Below are 23,678 nucleotides of genomic sequence, written 5' to 3' on the forward strand. Positions count from 1 at the left end.
TATGCATATCACAGAAGTAAATGCAAATACTATAACAGTTTCTCTTCTGGAGGGAGGGAGGGAGGGAGGGAGGGAGGGAGAAAAAATTGTAAAATTCAAAACCTTGCAAAAAAAAAGAGTGGTAGATACTACCACTGTATGTAATTGGAAATCAAATAAAACATTTATATAATAAAAAGAGGAATAAAGGTTATTCTTAAGTGACTGGAAGAAAGCTAATGTCTTCACCAGAAATGGAGAAGAGTGATAGAATGGTGAGTTTGAGTTCTTATATGAAGATGTTGAGTTTAGGACGTTCAGTTTTAAATGTTCCACAAAAGGCAGATAGAGATGTGGGATTAATTGAAACTGGGGCTAGATACCTAGATTTATGAGTCATCTGTATAGAGATGCTAATTAAACCGACTCCAAAAGAATGTGAAGAAAAAAAGAGGGTCCAGATCAGTCTAGACAGATCCAATCCCCCTAAAGGACTCAAGCCATACTGATGATAAGAGTTAACAATCTAATGAACAGGATCACTAGAATAAAATAGAGGGTCCATGGGGTGGCTAGGTGACACAGCGGATAAAGCACCAGCCCTGGAGTCAGGAGTACCTGGGTTCAAAATCTCATCTCAGACACTTGATAATTACCTAGCTATGTGGCCTTGGGCAAGCCACTTAACCCCATTTGCCTTGCAAAAACCTTAAAATAGAGGGTGTTGACATATTTATTTGAGACATGTTTTAAAACTTCAAGTTGATGATTGGAATATGTCCTTGTAAAATTCAATATCACTAACATTGGGAAGAGCCATAGAGCCACTGCCACTATTGTCATCCACATACACTAATCAACTAACATCTAAATCACTGCAAAGGCCTACAAGTTCTCCTCCTATCCATTTATTTATTTTTTTTAAAGGTATTTATTTATTTTTGAATTTTATGATTCCCCCCCCTAATCTCCCTTCCCCCCTCCCAACCCTCACAGGAGGCAGTTTATTAGTCATTACACTGTTTCCATTGATCCAAGTTGAATGTGTTGAGAAACAAATCATATCCTTAAGGAAAAAATATAAGAGATTTCAAAATTACATAAAAAAGATTTTTTTCAAAAAAAAATTAAAACAATAGTCTTTGGTCTTTGTTCAAACTTCACAATTCTTTCTCCAGATACAAATGTTATTCTCCATTGTAGATATCCCAAGATTGACCCTGATTGTTGCACTGATGGAATGAGAAAGTCCATTAAGATTGATCATCAACTCCATGTTGCTGTTAGGGTGTACAATGTTCTTTTTTTTAAAGAGTTTATTTATTTTGAGTTTTAAAATTTCCCCTCCAATCTTCCCTTGTTCCCCCGCCCCCAGAAGGTAGTCTGTCAGTATTTACATTGTTTCCATGGTATACATTGATCTAAGTTGAATATGATGAGAGAGAATTCATTCTTAAGGAAGAAAAATATAGCATAAGAGATAGCAGAATTACATAATAAGATAATGGGTTTTTTCCCCCCAAATTGAAGGTAATAGCTTTTGGTCTTTGTTCAAATTCCACATTTTTTTCTGTGGATACAGATGGTATTCTCCATTGCTAGATACCCCCAAAATTGTCCCTGATTGTTGTTCTGATGGAATGAGCAACTTCATCAAGGTTGGTCATCACTGTCATGTTGCTGTTAGGGTATTACGATGTCTTTCTGGTTCTGCTCATCTCACTCAGCATCAGTTCATGCAAATCCTTCAACATTTCCCTGAATCCCCATTCCTCCTGGTTTCTAATAGAATAGTGTTCTATCACATACATATACCACAGTTTGTTAAGCCATTCCCCACTGCCACCCACAGAGCTGCTATGAATATTTTTGTACAAATAATGTTTTTATCCTTTGTCATGATCTCTTCAGGGTATAGACCCAGTAGTGGTATTGCTGGATCAAAGGGTATGCACATTTTATTGGCCTTTGGTGTAATTTCAAATTGCTCTCCAGAAAGGCTGGATCATTTCACAGCTCCACCACCAATGTATTAATGTCCCAGATTTCCCACAGCCCTTCCAACATTGATCATTGTCCTTTCTTAACATATTGGTCAGTCTAAGAGAGGTGTGATGTGGTACCTCAGAGATGCTTTAATTTGCATTTCTCTAATAAGCAATGATTTAAAGCAACTTTTCTAAATTAAAGGTAATAGTTTTTGGTCTTTGTTCAAATTCCATGGTTGCTTTGATTTCCTCATCTGTATTGCCTCTGCATATCCTTCGACTATTTGTCAATTGGGTAATGGCTTGTTTTTTTTTTTTTTTTATAAATTAAGCTCAGTTCTCTAAGTGGTTTAGAAATGAGTCATTTGTCAGAAATACTAGTTGCAAAAATTATTCCCAATTTACTACATTTCTTTTGATCTTGGTTACAGTGGTTTTATATGTGCAAAAGCCTTTTAATTTAATGTAATCAAAATTATCTAGTTTGTTTTTAATGATGTTCTCCATCTCTTCTGTGGTCATAAACTGCTTCCCTTTCCACAGATCTGACAGGTAAACCATTCCTTGGTCTCCTAATTTGCTTATAATATCATCTTTCATGTCTAAAGTCTGTATCCATTTTGATCTTATTTTGGTATAGGGTGTGAGTTGTTAGTCTAATCCGAGTTTCTGCCATACTAACTTCCAATTTTCCTAACAGTTTTTAAGAGTTTTTATCCCAATAGCTAGACTCTTTGGGTTTATCAAACAGCAGATTACTATAATCATCTCCTGCTTTTACACCTAGTCTATTCCACTGGTCTACCATTTTATTTCTTAGCCAATAACAGAGAGTTTTGATGACTGATGCTTTATAATATGATTTTAGATCTAGTAGGGCTAAACCACCTTCTTTTACACATTTTTTCATTAAATCCCTGGAAATTCTTGACTTTTTATTTCTCCATATGAATTTGCTTACAATTTTCTAACTCTCATTAAAGTATTTTTTTGGAATTTTGATTAGTAGGTCACTAAATAAGTAGTTTAATTTAGGTAGAATTGTCATTTTTATTATATTAGCTCAGTCTATCCATGCGCAGTTGATATTTGACCAGTTATTTAAATCTAGTTTTATTTGTATAAGAAGTGTTTTATAATTGTTTTCATAAAGTTTCTGAAATATTTTATATTGTCTGGAGTTACTTTAAATGGGATTTCTCTTTTCAGTTTTTTCTGTTGTATCTTGCTAGTCACATATAGAAATGTTAAGGATTTGTGAGGGTTTATTTAATATCCTGTGATTTTGCTAAAACAGCTAATTGTTTCTAGTAATTTTTTAGATGATTTTTTGGGATTTTTTAGGTATACCATCATGTCATCTGCAAAGAGTGAGCCTTTTGTCTCTTTCTTCCCAGTTCTAATTTCTTCAATTTCTTTTTCTTCCCTTATTGTTGAAGCTAACATTTCTTTTTCCTTCTTTTTTTAAAGGTTTTTTGCAAGGCAAATGGGGTTAAGTGGCTTGCCCAAGGCCACACAGCTAGGTAATTATTAAGTGTCTGAGGCCGGATTTGAACTCAGATACTCCTGACTCCAGGGCTGGTGCTCTATCCACTGCGCCACCTAGTCGCCCCAGAAGCTAACATTTCTAATATGATACTGAATAGTAGTGGTGATAATGACCATCCTTGTTTCACCCCCAATATTACTGGGAATACCTACAGCTTATTCCGATTGCATATAATGCTTGTTGATGGTTTCAGATAGATACTGCTTATTATTCTGAGGAACAATCAATTTATTCCTCTGCTCTCTAAGTATTTTTACTAGGAATGGGTGTTGTATTTTGTCAGACTTTTTCAGCATCTATTGATATGATCATATGATTTCTGATAAGTTTGTTATTGATACGATAATATGCTAACAGTTTTTTTTAATATTGAATCAACCCTACATTCCTGGGATAAATCCTACTTGGTAGTGTATTACCCTAGTGATAACTGGCTGTAATCATTTTGCTATGATTTTATTTAAGATTTTTGCATCTATATTCATCAGGGAGATAGGTATTCAATTTTCTTTCTCTGTTTTGACTCTTCCTGGTTTAGGTATCAGCACCATATTGGTGTCATAGAAAGAGTTAAGACAGAGTTCCGTCTTCACATATTTTTCCAAAGAGTTTATATAGAATTGGAACCTATTGTTCTTTAAATGTTTGATAGAATTCACTTGTGAATCCATCTGACCCTGGAGATTTTTTTCTTAAGGAGTTCAATAATGGCTTGTTGAATTTCTTTTTCCAAGATAGGGTATTCTTCTTTATTTAACTTGGGCAACTTATATTTTTGTAAATTTTTCATCCATTTCACTTACATTATCAAATTTATTGGCATATAGTTGGGCAAAATAATTCTGAATTATTACTTTAATTTCCTCCTCAATGGTGGTGAGTTCACTTTTTTCATTTATGATACTAGCGATTTGGTTTTCTTATTTCCTTTTATTAATCAAATTAACAAGAGGTTTATCAATTTCATTGATTTTTTTCATAAAACCAACTCTTGGTTTTATTTATTAGCTCAATAGTTTCTTTGCTATCAATTTTGTTAATTTCCTCCTTTAATTTTTAGAATTTCTAATTTGATATTTAATTAGGGATTTTTTTATTTGTTCTTTCTCTAATTTTTTAGTTGCTTGTTTAGTTTGTTGATTTCCTCTTTCTCTAATTTATTCATATAAGCATTTAAAGATATAATATATACCCTGATAACTGCCTTGGCTGTATCCTATAAGTTTTGGTATATTGTTTTGTTATTGTCATTATCTAGGATGAAATCATTAATTCTTTCTACAGTTTGCTGTTCAATCCATTCATTCTTTAAAATGAGGTCATTTAGTTTCCAATTATTTTAGGTCTTTCTCTCCCTGGCCTATTATTGCATGTGATTTTTATTGCATTATGATCTGCAAAGGATGTATTTACTATTTCTTCCTTTCTGCAGTTGATTATGAGGTTTTTATGCCCTAGTACATGGTCAATTTTTGTGTGTCATGTACTGCAGAAAAATGTATATTCCTTTTTATCCCATTCATTTTCTCCAAAGGTCTGTCATGCCTAGGTTTTCTAACAATCTTTTTACCTCCTTAACTTCAATCTTGTTTATTTTATGGCTAGATTTATCTAAATCTGAGAACAGGAGGTTGAGGTCTCCCACCAGTAGAGTTTTGCTGTCTATGTCTTCCTCTAAGGATTTGGATGCCATACACTTGGTGCATTAATATTTAGTATTGAAATTGCTTCATTGTCTATAGTACCTTTTTAGGAAGATATAGTTTCCTTCCTTTTCTCTTTTAATGAGATGTATTTTTCAGCTGCTTTGTCTGAGATAAGGATTGCTACCCCTGCTTTTTTCACTTCAGCTGAAGCAAAACATACTTTGCTCCAACCTTTTACCTTTATATGCTATATGTATCTCTCTGCTTCAAATGAGTTTCTTGTAAGCAGCATGTTGTAGGTTTCTGATTTTTAATCCACTCTGCTATTCACTTATGTTTTATGCGATAGTTCATCCCATTCACATTCAAAGTTATAATTATAAACTCTTTATTGCCCTCCCTGACATCTTCCTTCTGTTTGCATTTTTCCCCTTTTTTCACTTTATCCACATTCCCCAGTATTTTGTTTCTGAATATCACCACCTTCAGTGTGTTTGCCCCTTCTATCCAATCCTCCTCCCCTTTCTTTCCCCTTTCCCTTTGTTCCTTCTTCCTTCCCTTCCTTCTCTTTGTTCCTCTTTTCCTCCTCTCTCCACCTTTCCCCTTTTAATACTTGAAAGGTAAGACAAGTTTCTTAACTTAACTGAGTGTGTGCATGTTAACTCTAAGCCAAATCTGATGAGAGTAAGATTCAGGCAGTTCTCACCTCCTCCAGTGCCTGTCTTCTCTCCATCATCTTAGCTGGAAGTTATCACAATCACAGTAATGGTGTCACTCCTTTGTCAAAAAAGATTTCATTGGCAAGCCAATACAGAAAAAGTTCCCAAATCTCAAGCTCACATGGGATTCAAGGTGCTCAAGAATCTTATTATAATTTAATGGTATCACCTGTAACTAGTTCTATCACTTGATATTCCTGATATCAAACTTGTTGCTCCACTAGACTGACTTCATTGTACCTCAATATCTTTCATTGTTATGCCATATGTCTTCAACTACTAAAAGCCCTTGCTTCTTCCCTTCCTCTTTTTCATTAAACCAAGCCCTTCTTTTCCTTCAAACCAAGATCAGGTCTGACTTTTCTTCTCCATGAAAATTCCCTTCCAAGTGACCTCTCCTTCCTTCTAATTCAGTAGTACTTATTGCCACCACTATTGATTTTGTCATCATCATATATTACTTCATATTCTCACTTATCTTTCTATGTCTGTCATCATGTGGTGTAACATTTTATCTCCCAGAGTATGATAAAAAACAGTAGCTATATAATAATTGTTTGCTTACTGATTGATTTTTAAAATCTGTACAATTTAACGACATTTTCAAGCTGAAACCAATGGCCCACTTATTTCAAGAAATGTTTTGTTAAACAAAATTCTAATACAACAAAAAAGTAGATGATCCCTTGAACTTAGGACTCTATTGTTATCTGACCTACAACACTAAATATAAGAAGGAAAAAATTAAACTAAATCATTTAATTAAGAATTCCCAGAACATTTAAAGCTAAGGCAGTCACCTTTATCAAGCTTATATTAGAAACTTAAGGAAAGAATGTCAACTAAATACATATAAATCACAAAAGGTCTTTCTATTAGAAGCTACAATATTTCTGGAAATAGGATTTGATAGCTAGTATATCAAATTCATATAATTGCATTGTCTTTTGCAAAAGGGTACTGACTATACTTAAGTGTGTGGCTCACAGGGAGGCCAGAATAAATACACCTCTAGTGTCTCCTCTTCTTTTCCATCTCCAGGAGAGACTTTAATTTCTGCTGTAAGAAGAAAAGGGTAGTTGGAACAGGGGCTCCTCAGACAGGGAATACCAGGCTCTATCTACCCTATCCCTCTATCTATCTGTTCCCTTAAATCTTGTTAGTCAAGATAGTTTAAATTCAAGATAAACTCCTTAACCCTGTTCCATAATGGGGAAGGAGGGACCCAAGCTCCCTATCTAGAACTTTGACTTTCTTCCTACCAAATACTATTCTATAATGAGTATACAAAAGGAAACTGCATCTAAACCCATTTATCCAAGGCAAAAGCAAAATAGAAATCAGAGAAAGTACACACATGAGAATATTTACCAGATAATATAAACTACTATTGGGAGTGAGATAGCTTGATTCAACCAACTGAGAGTATCTCAGACTTCACCCAAAGCAAATTCCTGAAAATCTCTAGTGTAGCAAGTTGAGAATAAGGATAACATTGAAGTTCTCCTATGTCAGTTTGTTCTGAGAATGTTTCCGGCATTGTGGATTTTCTCTAGAAACTGAATGTCAACTTCCCCACTATGGCCAAGCCCCACAAGACTAGGTTTCTTCTCTCTGCTCTTGCTAATTCTACTTGTATCGGCCCTCATGCAGGAAGGTGGGGATCTAGCCAATAAGGATAGAGTCCTCTACAAATAGGCTTTGGGAATCAAGTTACATTCAGAAGGTTTAAATGGACTGGTATAATTTGAAATGATGTATCAGAAAAAAACCACTTAGTGATTTTTCACAAACTGGCAACTGAGAATATTCAGTTTCCAAGATTCATCTGACAATGGTTCTAAACATTTTATAAAATAAACTGAAAATCGCCTGCAATGAACCTGTCTTAGAACATACACTATTCTAATGATAATCATTCCCTTTGGTTCCTCTGAGTCTTATAGTAAATTAAATGCAAAACTCTGATTTAACATCTCTAAAGCTCTATAAAACTGATACTGGGTAGTGAAATAGAGTTGAGGGGGAAAGAAAAGATCTCAGTAAATGGATAAAATAGTAAAAGGGAAATGACCTACTCATCATGCATTGGAAATGGACAGAAAGGAGGACAAAACTGGGAGGGATAAGGGGCTATATAGAGTAGAATAGAGTATGTCCCTTGATAAGATAAAAATACTGAGGCTGAATCTGATTAAATTTAGCAATGAAAAGGAAACCAATTAAATTGATAAAAGTGATAATACTATAAAGACAATTTGACTAAACATATTGGCACATGGTAAGTACTCTTACTAAAGAGAAAATGATGTCCTTTTTTACATGATGTATGTATTTAAATAAGAGGAATCATGACAGTTAATGAAGCATAAAAGCCAAATATAAACAGATCTAAAGAGGATGATCACAACTTGTACAATCCTGAGAAAGATTACCATGTCATATATAAAACAAGTCATCTGATCACACACACCTAACTTAAATTATAAGCAGAAGGACATCTTCCCTCTTTGCTCAAAACAGCTAATCAGTTTTCTTTAAAAGCACCAGAAGTGACTGAATAGTTTAACTTCAAACAAAATCCTTTTAAAAATATAACCAACTGATAATGAGGACTAGAAAAGGACTGTTCCACAGAAGTTTCTCCACAGCAGGAACTTAATCACAGATTAGAAAATTCTTTTTCTTACAAAAAAACTTTCAGAAGTGATATATTAACTGAACGCCACACAAGTACATGCCAATAGGAATCTGTTTGAAATCCCTCATATCATGTTGTTTTAACAAAGTCCATGATGAATGCCTCGTTGATTCTGAATTGTAGGATTAACCCTTTCCCCGCTAGGCCTTTTCTTTATAAAACACATCTTTAAACCATGAGCTTTTGTATGCAATCATTACAATTTATAAATAAATTTTATAAAAGTGAAACTAGAATAAAAGCAGCAATAAGAGAGACAAGAAATAAATACTCCCTATCATCCAGTGGAGATTGAGATGGCTCCACCACTGTCTAGTGGGAGAATATACAGAAGATACAGATAGTAAAACAACAAACACATCATTAGGAACACTACGCACAATACATGAGAAAAATTTATTTAAAAATCCAGCTTTTGAATAAGGTTTATTTCCATTTTAACAGCAATAGAGGCCTTCACTTCAGATTAGTAACCGAAGAAAAAAGTAAGTCAGTGTCTTGAATGGTCTCTATCTATATAATCTGTTATTGCAATGACAAACATGATAATGCATGGAACTTTTGATTTTCAAGTTCTCTTTTCTCATTTTTATAAGAAAATAAATTTAACTCCTTTGCCTAGAGAGGTTTAAAGTAAGGAAGCTTGATTGATTGGTTCTTGTCCTTCATTATTGAAAAAGACCAAAATTATATTACTATGTTTGAGGCAAATTACAGTGTATTTGACTAAACATAATGATTGGCTCAATACAAGCTCGGAATACTCTACCACACAGGCTGGGCACAAATAGTCCATGTGAACACCTGGGGTGGGTACTCTAAACTTGCATAGGTCATGTTTCCTTTGAGTTGCCTCAATTATGCCTTCCTCAGAGAGTGCAGCCACCTCACTGATGAGGTCACACCATCTGGGTAGAACTGTGCCAGTGTCTCCCATGTTGCACAATCAATTCAAAAGATTTTAACAGAGTCCTTCAGAGTGTCTCAGTGTCATTTCTTCTGATCCCCTTGCGAGTACTTGCCCTATGTGAATTCTCCATGGAATAGTCTTTTTGGCAAGTGTACTTCTGGCATTCTAACAACATGACCAGTCCATCATAACTGCAATTCTCTGTATTAATGTATGTATGTTGGAATACTAGGCAGTTTAGCTTGAGAAAGGACCTCAGTGTATGGTATCTTTTCCTGCATCTTCAGAATCTTTTTATGACAATTTAAATGGAAGCAATTCAGTTTCCTGATATGGTGCTGACAGACTGACCAGGTTTCATAGGCATATAGCAATGAGGTCAGCAGAATGATTCTGTAGACCTTCAATTTGGCAGTAAATCTAATACCTCTTCTCTCCCACAATTTCTTTCAGAGCCTTCCGAATATTGAGTTAGCTCTAGCAATGTGAGTATCAACCTCATTTTCAATGTGTACCTCCTTGGAAAGAATATTGCCAAGGTAAGTGAACTTGTCCACAGTACTCAAAATTTCTTGCCAGAGTGCTTCTCAGTTGGTGACTTAGAAGAAGGTCACCTCCCTGAGAGCCAGTGTAGTTTTGGAAAGGGTCAAGGAACTGTTGATGGTGTTCACTGTTTGATACTTTCAGTCTTGAAGGTTTATGGAAAATTATGTCAAAATTTGACTGCCCAGAGAAGTTCATCAGTATTGTACATCACTTTCATGATGCCAGGCTTGCTCAGGTTCTGGATAGTGGACGATGCCCTTGAGATTCCCCTGTCATCAATGGAGTGAAACAATGTGTCCTTGCCCCCATACTTTTTAGCATGATGTTTCAGCCATGTTATCAAACATCTTCACTGAGGATGAACATGGTCTCAAGGTCAGTTACTGCACCGATGGCAAATTCTTCAACTTGAAAGGGCAAGACCAAAGTGGAGAGTGTGTTGGTGCATGATCTTCTGTTTGCAGATGATTGTGCCCTCAATGCAGCCTCTGAAGCTGAGATGCAACAGATTATGGAACGATTCTCTGCTGTTTGTGCTAATTTTGGTCTAACAATTAACACCTATAAAACACAGGTGCTTCACCAGCCAGAACAACACCATCCACATGTGGAACTATTGATTAGAGCAAATGGAAGAGTTTTGAGTACTGTGGACAAGGAAACTTGGCAATATAGTGGACGTTGTTTGTCTTTCATTCTTGAAAACCATGACATCAGGGAGGTGGTAACAAGACAAGTATATGAATTGGATTTGAGTGAGGGGGTGCTATGCTAAGTCACTAGTCTTACTTTCTCCTCTGAAGTCATCTGGATCCAGTGACCAGATATGAATAAGGATGACTAGAGATGATTTTTCTGGGAGGCAATCAGGGCTAAGTGACTTGCCCAAGGTCATATAGCTAGTGTCAAGGGTCTGAGATCAAATTTGAATTCAGGTCCTCCTGATGTCAAGTCTGGTGCTCTATCTATAGTACCATCTGGCTTCCTAGTATAGTGAAAAGAGAACTAGATTAGGAAATTAGGAAGAAAAGAATCTGAATTCTGTCTCTAGCTGTTACCTAGGCAAGTCACTAAAGTTCTTTCACTCTCAATTTCCTTTTCGATAAAATAAAGTTAATAATAGCACCTGATTTGTAATATTTTTGAGAGGATAAAATAATAAATGTGAAATACCTTAAAAACTTAAAGCATTATATAAATTCTAACTATTGTTATCAAGGCAGCTAAATGTTCCCTGGATAGAGGACTGGACTTGAAGCTAGGAAAAATTAAGCTCTAGTCCTACTTTTATGTGATCCTGGAGAAGTCATTTTACCTTGTCTACATTAAATTTTTCCTATGTTTAAAGATTGGGTTAATAATAGTATCTATATAATTGAGTTGCTGCGAGGATAATTTAGAGAAATTCGTTTTTTATTGAGATACTCTTAACAGATTAAAAACCAAACTGAAGTTCATCAAGAAGTGAATTGTTGGTGGCTAGGTGGTGCAGTGGATAGAGTACTGGCCCTGGAGTCAGGAGTACCTGAGTTCAAATCCAGCCTCAGAAACTTAATAATTGCCTAGCTGTGTGGCCTTGGGCAAGCCACTTAACCCCATTACCTTGCAAAAAGTTTTTTTAAAAAAGTGAATTGTTCTAAGTAACAGAGCTGATAAGTAAAAAGGTCAAGATCTGAATCCAGGTAATATGACAAAAAAAATCCTATCATTCTTTCTATTGTGCCAGATCTTTATGCCAACACCTTTCCTATATTGTAGATGAGTAAGATCAGCAGTGAGAACCCTAGATAAAGTCACAATTTAAAAAATAAAAATCATTCTTTTAGCCAGACTTAGGCTTACTTGATTCATTGGCAATAGCTTCCTTTGTCATATTTTCCTGAATTTCTTGTACTTTCACTTCTAGCATCCTCTTCTCCAGTTATGGTGAGGAAGTTGTAGTACTCCATTATCCCTCTTGGCACTTCCATCCTTTTCCTTTATTTTCATCACTCAATAACCTCTTCTCTTTTAAGCTATCTATATACATATGTGTAACACCCAATCAGTATTTTAGGAGCTGTTGCCTCTTCATCTCTAGGACACTCCCTTTCTTTTCTCATTGACTTTGGTGCTTGATCTTTCTCTCCTCAACTCCTATCTTCATAATAGATAGGTACAAACATACATATGGATACTCCCTCAAACAACTTTATCTCCCAGATCTTCAACTTGCTCACTTCCCATGCCTTGTTCCTCTACCCACTTCAGCTACACAAAGAGATAATCATATCCTTAATCTTGGCATCACTCATAAGTTTTACTTCCAAGTTCACAAACTCTATAATTCGTTTATCTGTTAACAAACTATTGTCATTCCTTTCTCAAAACCCTCTCATTGTGAACTCTAATTTTTCCATTTTTTTCTTTTTCCCACATCATCATTCCTACCCTAACTATATTCTCCTTCCTTCCCCATCTTGATCATTTGAATCAACTTGATTTTTTTATACCTTCCTAATTAATTAACTATATAATAGCTTTTCCCTAATCTTAGTGTCTTCCCTTTGGTATTATCTCCAGTTTGTCATATATATATATATATATATATATATATATATATATATATATATATATATATATATAATTTCAACAAAATTGTTTGCATGTTGTTATTTCAAGGGCACTCATCCTCCATTTAAGGAAGGCACTCAGGGTAGCCATCTTGCCATCTCATAATTTCCCACTAAGTTATACTTCTGGAAATTCATACTTAGATCTGACCATGTCATCCACATGTTTGTTATTTAAAGCCCTTCGCAACTTGTTCCACTATTGCATTTTTAGTTCCCCCCATCAACTTTCATAATATCTCATTGGCTTTTCATGCATATTTTACAGATGTTGAAATTAAAGTTCAATGGTTCTAAAGATAATCTAGCTAGCCATGCCAAAATCAGGTCTTCTGATTTCCAGCATGACATTCTTTCCATTATAATAACAAACCATATAAATTTTACCAGTAAAATACCAGGAGTAATCTCTAAAGTGAGCTTCTATTTCCTATCATGTTGTCATGTGAAAATAAGACTAAAATCTTCAATGTCCATTTTGTGCTTAAGAATATTAAGCATATCTCCACTGTCACAGAACCCTTCTAGCATTGATTCTGATTACTTTCTTCTCTTAGACTCACTCTCTCAAGTAGCAGAAACTATGAGCTGGTAAGATGAATCTTTCTGAATATAAGTGACACACGCTAGTCTATGAACTAAGAAGGTCCATGTGGAAAATTGGAAGAAACCTTGGCAAGAATACAAATTGTACCTAAAGAGTATTCACAATAAGGGAGACCAAAGGATGAAATAAGTAAAAGGTTCAAAAGAATAGAAACAGGCATGTTCTACTCTCCTAGCCTGGTGGAACTGACTTGTCCAGTTCTAAAGTCTAACAAGGTAAGTCTTTAAAGGATCCAATACAGCAAAACCAACTTAAAAGGAGATTTCATCCCTGAAATTCTGAGAAGCAGCATGGTATATAATTGATAGAGTGAACTCAGGGAGGTTTCAGTTCAAATCCCATCTCTGACATTTACTGGCTGTATAACCCAGGGCAAAGTCACTTCACCTCAGTTTCTATATACGGAAAATTATGCAATTGGAACTGATGATCCTCTTATGTCCCTTCCAGCTCTAAATCTTATCTCTGATTCTGTTATTTCAAACCATCATTTATAAAGAATATTGCTTTGGGGTGGCTAGTGGCCCAGTGGATAGAGCACCCGCCCTGGAGTCAGGAGGACCTGAGTTCAAATGTGGCCTCAGACACTGAATAATTACCTAGCTGTGTGGCCTTGGGCAAGCCACTTAAACCCATTTGCTTTGTAAAAACCTAAAAAAAAAGAATATTGCTTCCTTCTAATATATACCTTCTAATATATACCATCCTATTTCTAAGCATGTTGTAAATCCAACCACTCAGAGCCTTAATTCATAGGTTTACGTATGTAAACACACACTTCCTTACTCAAAGAACTTTTTAAATAAAGATATATGTGAAAATCTTTTGTGCACTATAAGCTATAATATGAATGTATATTTTTATCATCTCCATGTTTGAATTTCTACAAATGTATCTATTATATTTCTTGTCACAACACTAAAAATGAGTTACCTACCTCTCTCCATTTCTGTTTTTTAAAAAATTCATTTATCTAAGGCAATGGGTTGTTAAGTGACTGGTCTATGGTTACACAGTTGGGCAATTATTACATGTCTAAGTTGGGTGTGAACTCAGGTCCTCCTGACTCCAGGGTGGGTATTCTATCCACTGAGCCACCTAGCTGCTCCTCTCTCTTCATTTCTTATAAACTCTATTCACTTGACCAGTCATTCTCTCTCTCCATTTCTTATAAAATCTAGTCACTTAACCCCAATGGCCTTGCATAAAAACAAAAAAAAAAAAGAAAAAAAATTTACTTCTGTGATGCCATCATGAGGCAGTTTTTTTAAGATGTTTTAATGAAGTAACATCTATTGGCTTGGCATCTGTTATAACTAGCATATTCCTATTATTACCAAGTCCTACTATCCTAAGCCAAAGACAGTTTATCAAAACTATAAATTTTTATACCTGAATTGAAAAGTAAGGCTCTTTTCAATCTTTATAGGGTCAACTGTCAATTTTAAAAGTCCCTTTTGCAGATAATGCCCTATCAAATTAGATTTAGCAAGTCCAGCAATAGAAAATTATTTAGGTGGACATCTAATTATCCTATAGTAAGTTTGAAAATTTCCCTAAATATATGACAGGATACTGATATTCTAGAAAAAAATAAATAGGGTCTTTTATTGGGATAAGTCATTACTAAATCATTTCATAAATATGCAGATAATATCGTCATCATCATTTCTAATACATTTCAAGATAAACAACAAAATGATACTTTTCTAGGAGAGGTAAGCAGTCTGGTAAAAAGAGCCAAAGTCCTAGATAATTAAAAATGTTAAAGAAAGCTAAACATTCTTTGAAGCAGAAAACTAAAAACTCTTTGAAGTATATTCCACCTATAACTCTAACCCAGGAAGTTAATATAGTCAAGTGACATTTTTATATAAGAAGGGAAATAACAAAGACATGGTGAGTCATTTCTAAGTATCCTACATTAAAAATAGTATACACTCTACTCCATTTACATAGTTGCACCTTCTCACAACTCTACTCTCCTACTCTATCCAAATATGTATAGAAATTCTGGCCTTCAATAATTAAAAAAATTAATAATTTAATATTTACAAGAAAGTCATTTACCAAAAAAAAGTCATTTACTTTCTGTCAGTTTCAGTTTCTTTGTCTGACAATGGGATCAATACTTGTAGCAATCAGTTAAGTTTATCAAGGGAAATTATAATTTCCATATTGACTAATATGATATGTATAATGAATTTAATAATAATAATTTAGTTTCTAGAGATTCTTTCCCAGGCAGGCTCTGGCTTGGAAACCAGTGAGAACAAAGCAACTGAGATAATAATTTGTTTTAATCCTGACAAGTCCTGTATTCTTTTGTCTGTGTTAAGTGAAGTGAATCATATAACCTGTACTGTACCTAGGCAAAATGTTATGTGCTCCTCAATCAACTTAACCATTACCATAGCACTTGAGTACACCTGTATTGTCCTATTTGGTTGGTTACAACTGCTGTAACTGTAGTATTGTCCTGCAGAGTGGGTTTGTCCTGGGAAGGTCACTCAAGTCCCCAAATTAATTGTTCTATGACTCATCATCTCTCCCTTCCCAGTTAAGATCATGTATATAATCTTTGCCTGAATTTTAGCAAGGTGGCATTCTAATCAGGAGAAATCCCATGATTTGCAAATCATTCCTTACAATTAATGTAATTAATTAAACACCTACCTGTTTGCTGGCACTCTGTTTCTAGCCTGTCTATAATGCTCAGTAAAAATTCTGTTAGCAGGGTAATATGGGATACTTTAATCTTAACTCATCAGTTCTACATCATTATTACTACTGAGAAATCAGGGACTATATTTCCATTCTTTGAATTATCCAGGCTATTTCTCCTTATAATTTAAAATTATAATTACTATTCTGACTTCAAGGTAAATGACAGAGAGGAACTTGGAAGGAAGTTGATGTTATGGCTAAAGGAAATGAAAGAATTACTTTCAGGTTTCTTTCTTTCTTTTTTTTTCTTTTTGGTCCTCTGAAAAAATTTTCCTGAAATTGAATGGTTATCCTTTTTCCTAGTGTACATTTTGATACATTTTATGGATTCAAATGTCAAATATATACAAAATACATAATAACCTCACATCTGGACTTCCAATAGCCTGCTAATGAATCTGCCACAATCCTTCATTGTCACTAAGGTAATTTTTCTAAAGTGTAGGTCCAATCATGTCACTCTCCTACTCAATAAACTCCAGGGGTCCACTATTACCTCCAGGATCAAATACAAAATACTCTAGTTTGGTACTGAAAGTCCTTCATAAGATAGCTCCTCTTACCTTTCCAGTCTTCTAACACATTTCTTCCCAAGAGGCACTCTTTGATTTAGTAACACTCGCCTTCTGGATATTCCTTGTTGATACATTTTTGTTGTTGTTCAGTCAATTTTTCAATGGTGTTTGACTTTTCATGAACCCTTTAGGAATGTTCTTGGCAAAAATACTAGGATAATTTGCCATTTCCTTTTCCAATTCATTTTACAGGTGAGGAACTGAGGCAAAAAATTTAAGTGAACTTTCCGGGTTACAGAGCTAGTAAGTATTTGAGACTGATTTTGAACTTAAGAAGACTTCTGACTCTAGGCTCACATTATTCTCTGAGTCACCTGAGTTGCCCAATCTGTATTGATCAAATGATTGAAAACTGAAAATAATATATCATTCATTATATATCTGGAAAAAACAGTCTACATTTGACACTTAAAACTTTCCACAATCTCTCACTGGCCTTTCTAATGATGTCATATTAGTACCCTCTCTCTCTCTCTCTCTCTTTTTTTTAGGTTTTAGGTTTTTGCAAGACAAAAGGGGTTAAGTAGCTTGCCCAAGGCCATGCAGCTAGGTAATTATTAAGTGTCTGAGACCAGATTTGAACCCAGGTACTCCTGACTCCAAGGCCTGGTGCTTTATCCACTACACCACCTAGCCGACCCTATATTGGTACTCTTTAAAACTATCTGTTCTATTATCTGTTCTACTGAAACACAACCCCTTACAGTGCCTCATGTATGACTCTCGATATCTTATTTTACAACAGGTGGATCTTAAACCTGGAATACATTCTTTTCTCTCCTGAAACCACTAGTTTCCTTTAAGACACAACTTAGGTGTCAATTCTTATATCAGGTCTTTACAACTCACTCACTTCCAGTCCTACCAAAAAAAAAATATTTTTGATTACTTTATGCATCGTTATATTCTCTCTAGTAGAATGTAAGCACCTTAAAGACAGTTACTGTTTTATTTATATCTTTGTATTCCCAGGGTCTAGCACAATGACTTGTACAGAATAGATATTTAATAAATGTTTATCCAGTTACATAAAGATAAATGCACAAACAAAATATAACTAATTCACAGAAAGGAAGGGCACATAGCTTGAATTATTTTTCTAGGAGTGTATTTTCCACTACAGCCAGACTCTCCCCAGTAAGGTACAAGAGTACAGAATATCAGGGAATAATAGTGCAATGCTTGGCTCCAGGTTGTGTACAATATATGTCTGGGGAGCAGTATAAAACTAACAAACCTAGCAATGCTTGCTGTAAAATTTAGTGTCAAATGATTCACATAATGCCACAAAATCACAATGTCCAAGAAAAAGCATTAAAACCCCCAAATACTTCACAACCCTTACCATTACTAATATTAGAATCTATTATGCTTATAAAAATTTTTGTATACTTCTAAAAATGAATCTTAAAATTAAATAAATTTCCATTGCAGTTGCCTATAATTCAACAAAATTTTGTTAGGTGCTTACTATGCAAGAAGCACAAAGGGTGAAGGTATAAAAATAAAAACAAAAACAAAAACTGCCCCTGCTCTCAAGAAGCTTACATTCTATTGAGAATTACAATATTTACACATATAAGTAAACAGAAAATTACTTGAAGAGAGAGAAACTGTAAACAACCCAGAGGATCAAGAAAGGCTTTGTTGAGGAACTGGTCTCCAAGGTAACCCTAGACAAAGAAAGGACCTGTTAAGGAATGTATTTGTGAAAGACACAGAGAAAGGAAATGAAAGGCTGAGTTTAGTGAATGGTTAGTAGGAAGTTTGGCTGGAATTGCACTAATGAGAGAAATATGAAGGTGTCTGGTGAGAAGATGAAAAAGGAGAAAAAGCATGAACTAGGTATGAAATAGGACAGTGACCAAGGAAATGCACATAAGGAATATTGTAGAAGTGATAATCAGCAAGACATATCATTGAAAGCCTTAAATATACTTGAAGCAAAATGTCACTCTATTTCTGTTTTTATTTCTGTTTTTCCCCCTCAAGAGAGTGACACCATTAGATCTCTACATTAGGAAGATTATTTTGGAAATTTTGAGAAGGATGGATAGGAGAAGGAAGAGACCAGGGACAGGGAAGTCAATGAAAAAGCTATTATAATGTGTTAGGAGAGAATGAAAGAAGAAACAGAAGAAGGTATTAAAAAGATTTTTTTTTCCAAAACCAATTATTATTGATTTATTATATGCCAAGCACTGTACTAAGCTATGGAGGACAAAAAATTGTTGTTCTCGTTCTTTGTCCTTCATTCCTGAAGAGGATTCATGACTTCAATGGGGTGATGCCTTGATGTGCAAGTGAACTGGATTTAAGTGAAATAGAGCTGTCTGCATTCCTGTCTGTAGAGTTATCAGAATCCAGCAGCAAGACATAAGGCAAGATGACTGGTGATGGCTCAGTGGACAAAAAATAAGAGTCAAGACAGCCCATGCCCCTCAAGGAGCTTACATTCCAACAATGGGAGAGGATACATGTAAATGGATGGTGGACAGGAATAAGTATTTTGGTTCAGATTACCCAAGGATGATGAGATAAATTTATACGGCAGTAGATAAAATATTTTCTAAAAGTATCAGCAGTATTGATATGATTATGATTTCAGTGGGACTGGGAAGTTGGGAGAGAGAGGACATGACAACAAGACAACAGCAAGAAAATGGTGAAGAAACTAAGTAAATCAGGGTTGGAGTTGGCCTGATAAAGTAGGTCATAGATGAGACATTCACTAGGATCTTAGAGGAGCTTCAGTGTGGTAGTTCTAGAGTTGAAAGGGTAAGTATTCCAGAGGATATTCTATATTTGAAGTAGCAAGGTGGCTGGTGAGAAGATGAAAAAAGGAGAAGAAAGCATGATATTGGTATTAAATAGGACAGTGATCAAGAAAGCAGACACAAGGAATACTGTGGAAGTGAAATCTGTAAGACTTAGCAACTGGTTTAATCTATGACAAAGTGAAAATGATCACCACAGGAATGGATGTAGAGAGAAGGTAATCCAGGACAGAAGGAAGGGGAAATACCTAAGTTTTGAGAATGGTACATGAATGATAATACAGCAAAGGATACTGAGATGGAATGGTCAGTAAGTAGGAGGAAAACCAGGAATGAGCAGCTTCTTGAAAGCTAAGGAATGAAAAAGTATTGATAATTAACAGTGTTAAAATCTGCTGAGAGATCAACAGGGATGAAGACAGAGAAGAGGTAGTAAAGTTAGCAATTATAGGATCCAAGAGATAACCTCAGAGAAGGCAGCCTTAGTAGAAAGGTAAGGGGTCAGAAGCCATATAACATGACTACAGATAACTTTTAAGGCTTAAGCAGAAAAAGAAAAGAAAGAAGTAGCATTACAGCTTGAAAGAATGTTGAGGTAAAAGGTAATTTTTTAAAAGATGTCGGATATCTAAGTGTTTGTAGCTAGCAGGTAAAAGAGGTAGAAATGGAAAGAATGAGGGAATCAAGTCACAGAGTGATAAAGAATCTAATAAAAGAATTGGGCTTTGGTAGAAGGAAAAGCATTTATTCAGAGACTGAAGCAAAAAAAAAAAAGAGAGAGAGAGGATGGGAAATGATGTGGAGTAATTCTGAGGCCCAGAAATGATGTGGAGTAATTCTGAGGCCCAGAGTAGGGAAAATAAAAGCTCTCAATGGTGGACTATGATTTTTCTTAGTAAAATGGAAGATAAGGTCCTATGAGATAGGAGGGGTAAATATGTAAAATTACCTTCAGTTTGAAAATTTAAAAATAAATGAATTAAACTTTAAGGAACCTTAAAGTACCTTAAATCTTAACTTTTAAAGCAGAGTATACAACATTTTAGCTTTTCTGGGACCTACTGTTCAACAAAAACTGTCAAGGTCCCCATTCTGGACTATACCCTGAAGAGATGATTAAAAAAGGGTAAAAACATTACTTGCACAAAAATATTTATAGTAGCCCTGTTTGTGGTGGCAAAGAATTGGAAATCAAGTCAAGGTCCTTCAAATGGGGAATGGCTTAACCAACTATGGTATATGTGTGTCATGGAACACTATTGTTCAATTAGAAACCAGGGAGGGATGGGAATTAAGGAAGGCCTGGAGGGATTTGCATGAACTGATGCTTAATGAGATGAGTAGAACCAGAAAATCATTGTATACCCTAACAGCAACATGGGGGTGATTATCCTTGATGGTCTTTTGCTCATTCCATCAGTGCAACAATCAGGGACAATTTGGGGCTATCTGCGATAAGGAATACCATCTGTATCCAGAGAAAGAATTGTGAAGCTTGAACAAAGACCAAGGATTATTACCTTTAATTTTAAAAAAAGTGATATCTTATTGTCTGATCTTGCTCTTATACTTTATTTTTCTTCCTTAAAGATTTGATTTCTCTCACATCACATTCAATTTGAATCAATGAATACCATGGAAACAATGTAAAGACTGGCAAATTGCCTTATGGGGGGGGGGGAGGGAAACAAGATTAGGGGAAAAATTGTAAAACTTAAAGTAAATAAAATCTTTAAAAAGAAAAAAAAATGAAAGATGGTTTATGTTCTTAAGCCCTACCTAGTGAATGTTTATTCAGATTAAAGGTCTCAAAAAATGCTGACAAATTGAAAACCCTTGGCATTTTGAAGAACTAAAGTTGTCTTGGAAACAAGATTTGAGAAAGCTCACATAGCATGCATACAAATGCACATTATTCCTTAATTGTGACTATGGCTCTCATTTTTATGAACATTATCACTTTCTAACATTTGCCCAAAATTAATTTTTTTGGGAAAAACCCTTCGGTTTGATAGATTAGTTTATATTTCATATACTTGGAGTAGATTGCAAAGAGGTAGTAACTCTTGAAAGTTTAAAATAATATTTTTATACAAGTACACTGACCTTTTTGACTTTGCTAGTTTTTTTGGATTTCTCTGGAGATTTGATCTTTCGGTCTTTAAAGCCTTTAGAGACATCATCTAAGATCTCAAGCTTCACTTCTTCGTTTTCAACACCTAAAATCAAGTGAATTTGAAACTTAATTAGAAATTAAAATAGACAAATCCAAACTAATATAGCAAGAGAAAATTTAAAAATAAAATTCCCTTGTTATAGTAAGAAGCCTCAGTTTAAGTTCTGTTGAAAGATATAAACAAAATGAAGAGATTAAATACCTAAACAACCCTATCTCAGAAAAAGAAATTCAACAAGCCATCATTGAACTCCCCAAGAAAAAATTTCCAGGGTCTAATGGATTCACAAGTGAATTCTACCAAGCATTTAAGTAACAATTGGTTCCAATTCTATATTAAACTCTTTGGAAAAATAGGGAAAGATGGAACTATGCCTAACTCTTTCTATGAAACCAATATGGTACTATTACCTGAACCAGGAAGAGTTAAAACAGAGAAAGAAAATTATAGACCTACCTCCCTGATGAATATAGATGCAAAAATCTTAAATAAATCTTAGCAAAATGATTACAACAAGTTATCACTAGGATAATACATTATGATCAAGTAGGATTTATACTAGGAATGCAGGGTTGGTTCAATATTAAGAAAACTGTTAGTATACTCAATTATATCAACAACAAATCAATCAGAAATCATATGATCATATCAATAGATGCCCAAAAAGCTTTTGACAAAATACAGCATCCATTCCTACTAAAAAACACTAGAGAGTGTAGGAATAAATGGACTGTTCCTTAGAATAATTAGCATTATCTATCTGAAACCATGAACAAGCATTATATTCAATAGGGAGAGGCTAGAGGCATTCCCAATAAGATCAGGGGTGAAACAAAGGTGCCCATTATCATCACTACTATTCAATATTGTATTAGAAATGTTAGCTTCAGCAATTAGAGAAGAAAAAGAAATTGAAGGAATTAGAATTGGGAAGGAAGAGACAAAACTCTCATTCTTTGCAGATGACACGATGGTCTACCCAGTGAATCCCAAAAAATCATCCAAAAAAACTACTGGAAACAATTAGCAATTTTACCAAAGTTGCAGGTTAAAAAATAAACCCTCATAAATCCTCAACTTTTCTATATATGTCTAGCAAGATACAGAAGGAAGAGGGATTTCCATGAACTGATGCTGAGTAAGATGAGCAGAATCAGAAAAACACTGTACACCCTAACAGCAACATGGGAGTGATGTTCAACCTTGAAGGACTCAGCCATTCCATCAATGCAACAATCAGGAACGATTTTGGGCTGTTTGCAAAGGAGAGTGCCATCTGTAATCCAGATAAAGAGCCGAGGAGTTTGAACAAAGTTCAAGGACTATTGCCTTTAATTTAGGGAAAAAAACAGATATCTTATTGTCTGATCTTTTTACCTCTTAGACTTCTTGACTCTTCCTTAAGGATATGATTTCTCTCCTATCACACTCAATTTGGATCAATGTACAACATGGAAACAAAATAAAGACTGACAGATTGCTTTCCTTGTGGGGGTGGGGGGAGGGAAGTAAGATTGATGGGGGACAATTGTAAAACTCAAATATTTTTAATAAAAAAACAATTAAAAAAAGAAATAAATACCACAAAAAATAAAAAAGAAAGATATAAACAACATACTTTTTAGCTATTTCAAATACCCTTACTTTGCATTTCATTTCATTCCAAATAATCAAAGGTTGTATCATTCAATTTTTTAAAAAAGTTTGTTCCTTAGTAGTATTTTATTACTCAATTTGTCTAAAGTTTGAAAAAGTATTATTTCTAGATTTTTTTACTTGAAATAAAATCGCCAATTATATTAGGGAATTATTATAAATTAGCTCCTATGAATAGGTTACCACAGAATACTGCATATTAAAATTCTTTCTAAAATTTAAAGAAACTTTTTTGAGGAGATATAAAAAATACTTGATACTTGCTGCAGGTGTTACTATCAAATATCTCAAATTGACAAAGTTCTTAGTACTCATCAACAATAAGAAATTTGTTAAGTCCCTGTCACGTGCCATGAACTGTGCTAGAAGGTTCAGGGTAAAAACAAAAACAAAAAAAGAACATGGTGTATCCTCTCAAGGGGGTTACATTCTATAGAAGAAGGCAATAAATACATATAAGTGCATAAAATATATAACATAACAATAAAACTAATCTAAGAGATAGAGGT

At 34.6% G+C, this 23,678-nt stretch overlaps 1 protein-coding gene across 6 annotated transcripts in view; it reads right to left on the bottom strand.

Moving 5' to 3' along the window:
• Positions 1 to 23,678, bottom strand: part of MCPH1 (microcephalin 1) — a 382,408-nt gene that overhangs the window by 273,234 nt on the left and 85,496 nt on the right. For all 6 annotated transcript variants that reach the window (XM_074209531.1, XM_074209529.1, XM_074209530.1 and 3 more), the window contains one exon: positions 21,443 to 21,555. In XM_074209531.1, coding sequence (XP_074065632.1) covers positions 21,443 to 21,555 — 113 coding nt within the window. The remainder of the gene's footprint in view (positions 1 to 21,442; positions 21,556 to 23,678) is intronic.

The sequence above is a fragment of the Macrotis lagotis genome, chromosome 1 (genome assembly GCF_037893015.1).
Source record: "Macrotis lagotis isolate mMagLag1 chromosome 1, bilby.v1.9.chrom.fasta, whole genome shotgun sequence".
NCBI lineage: Eukaryota > Metazoa > Chordata > Mammalia > Peramelemorphia > Peramelidae > Macrotis > Macrotis lagotis.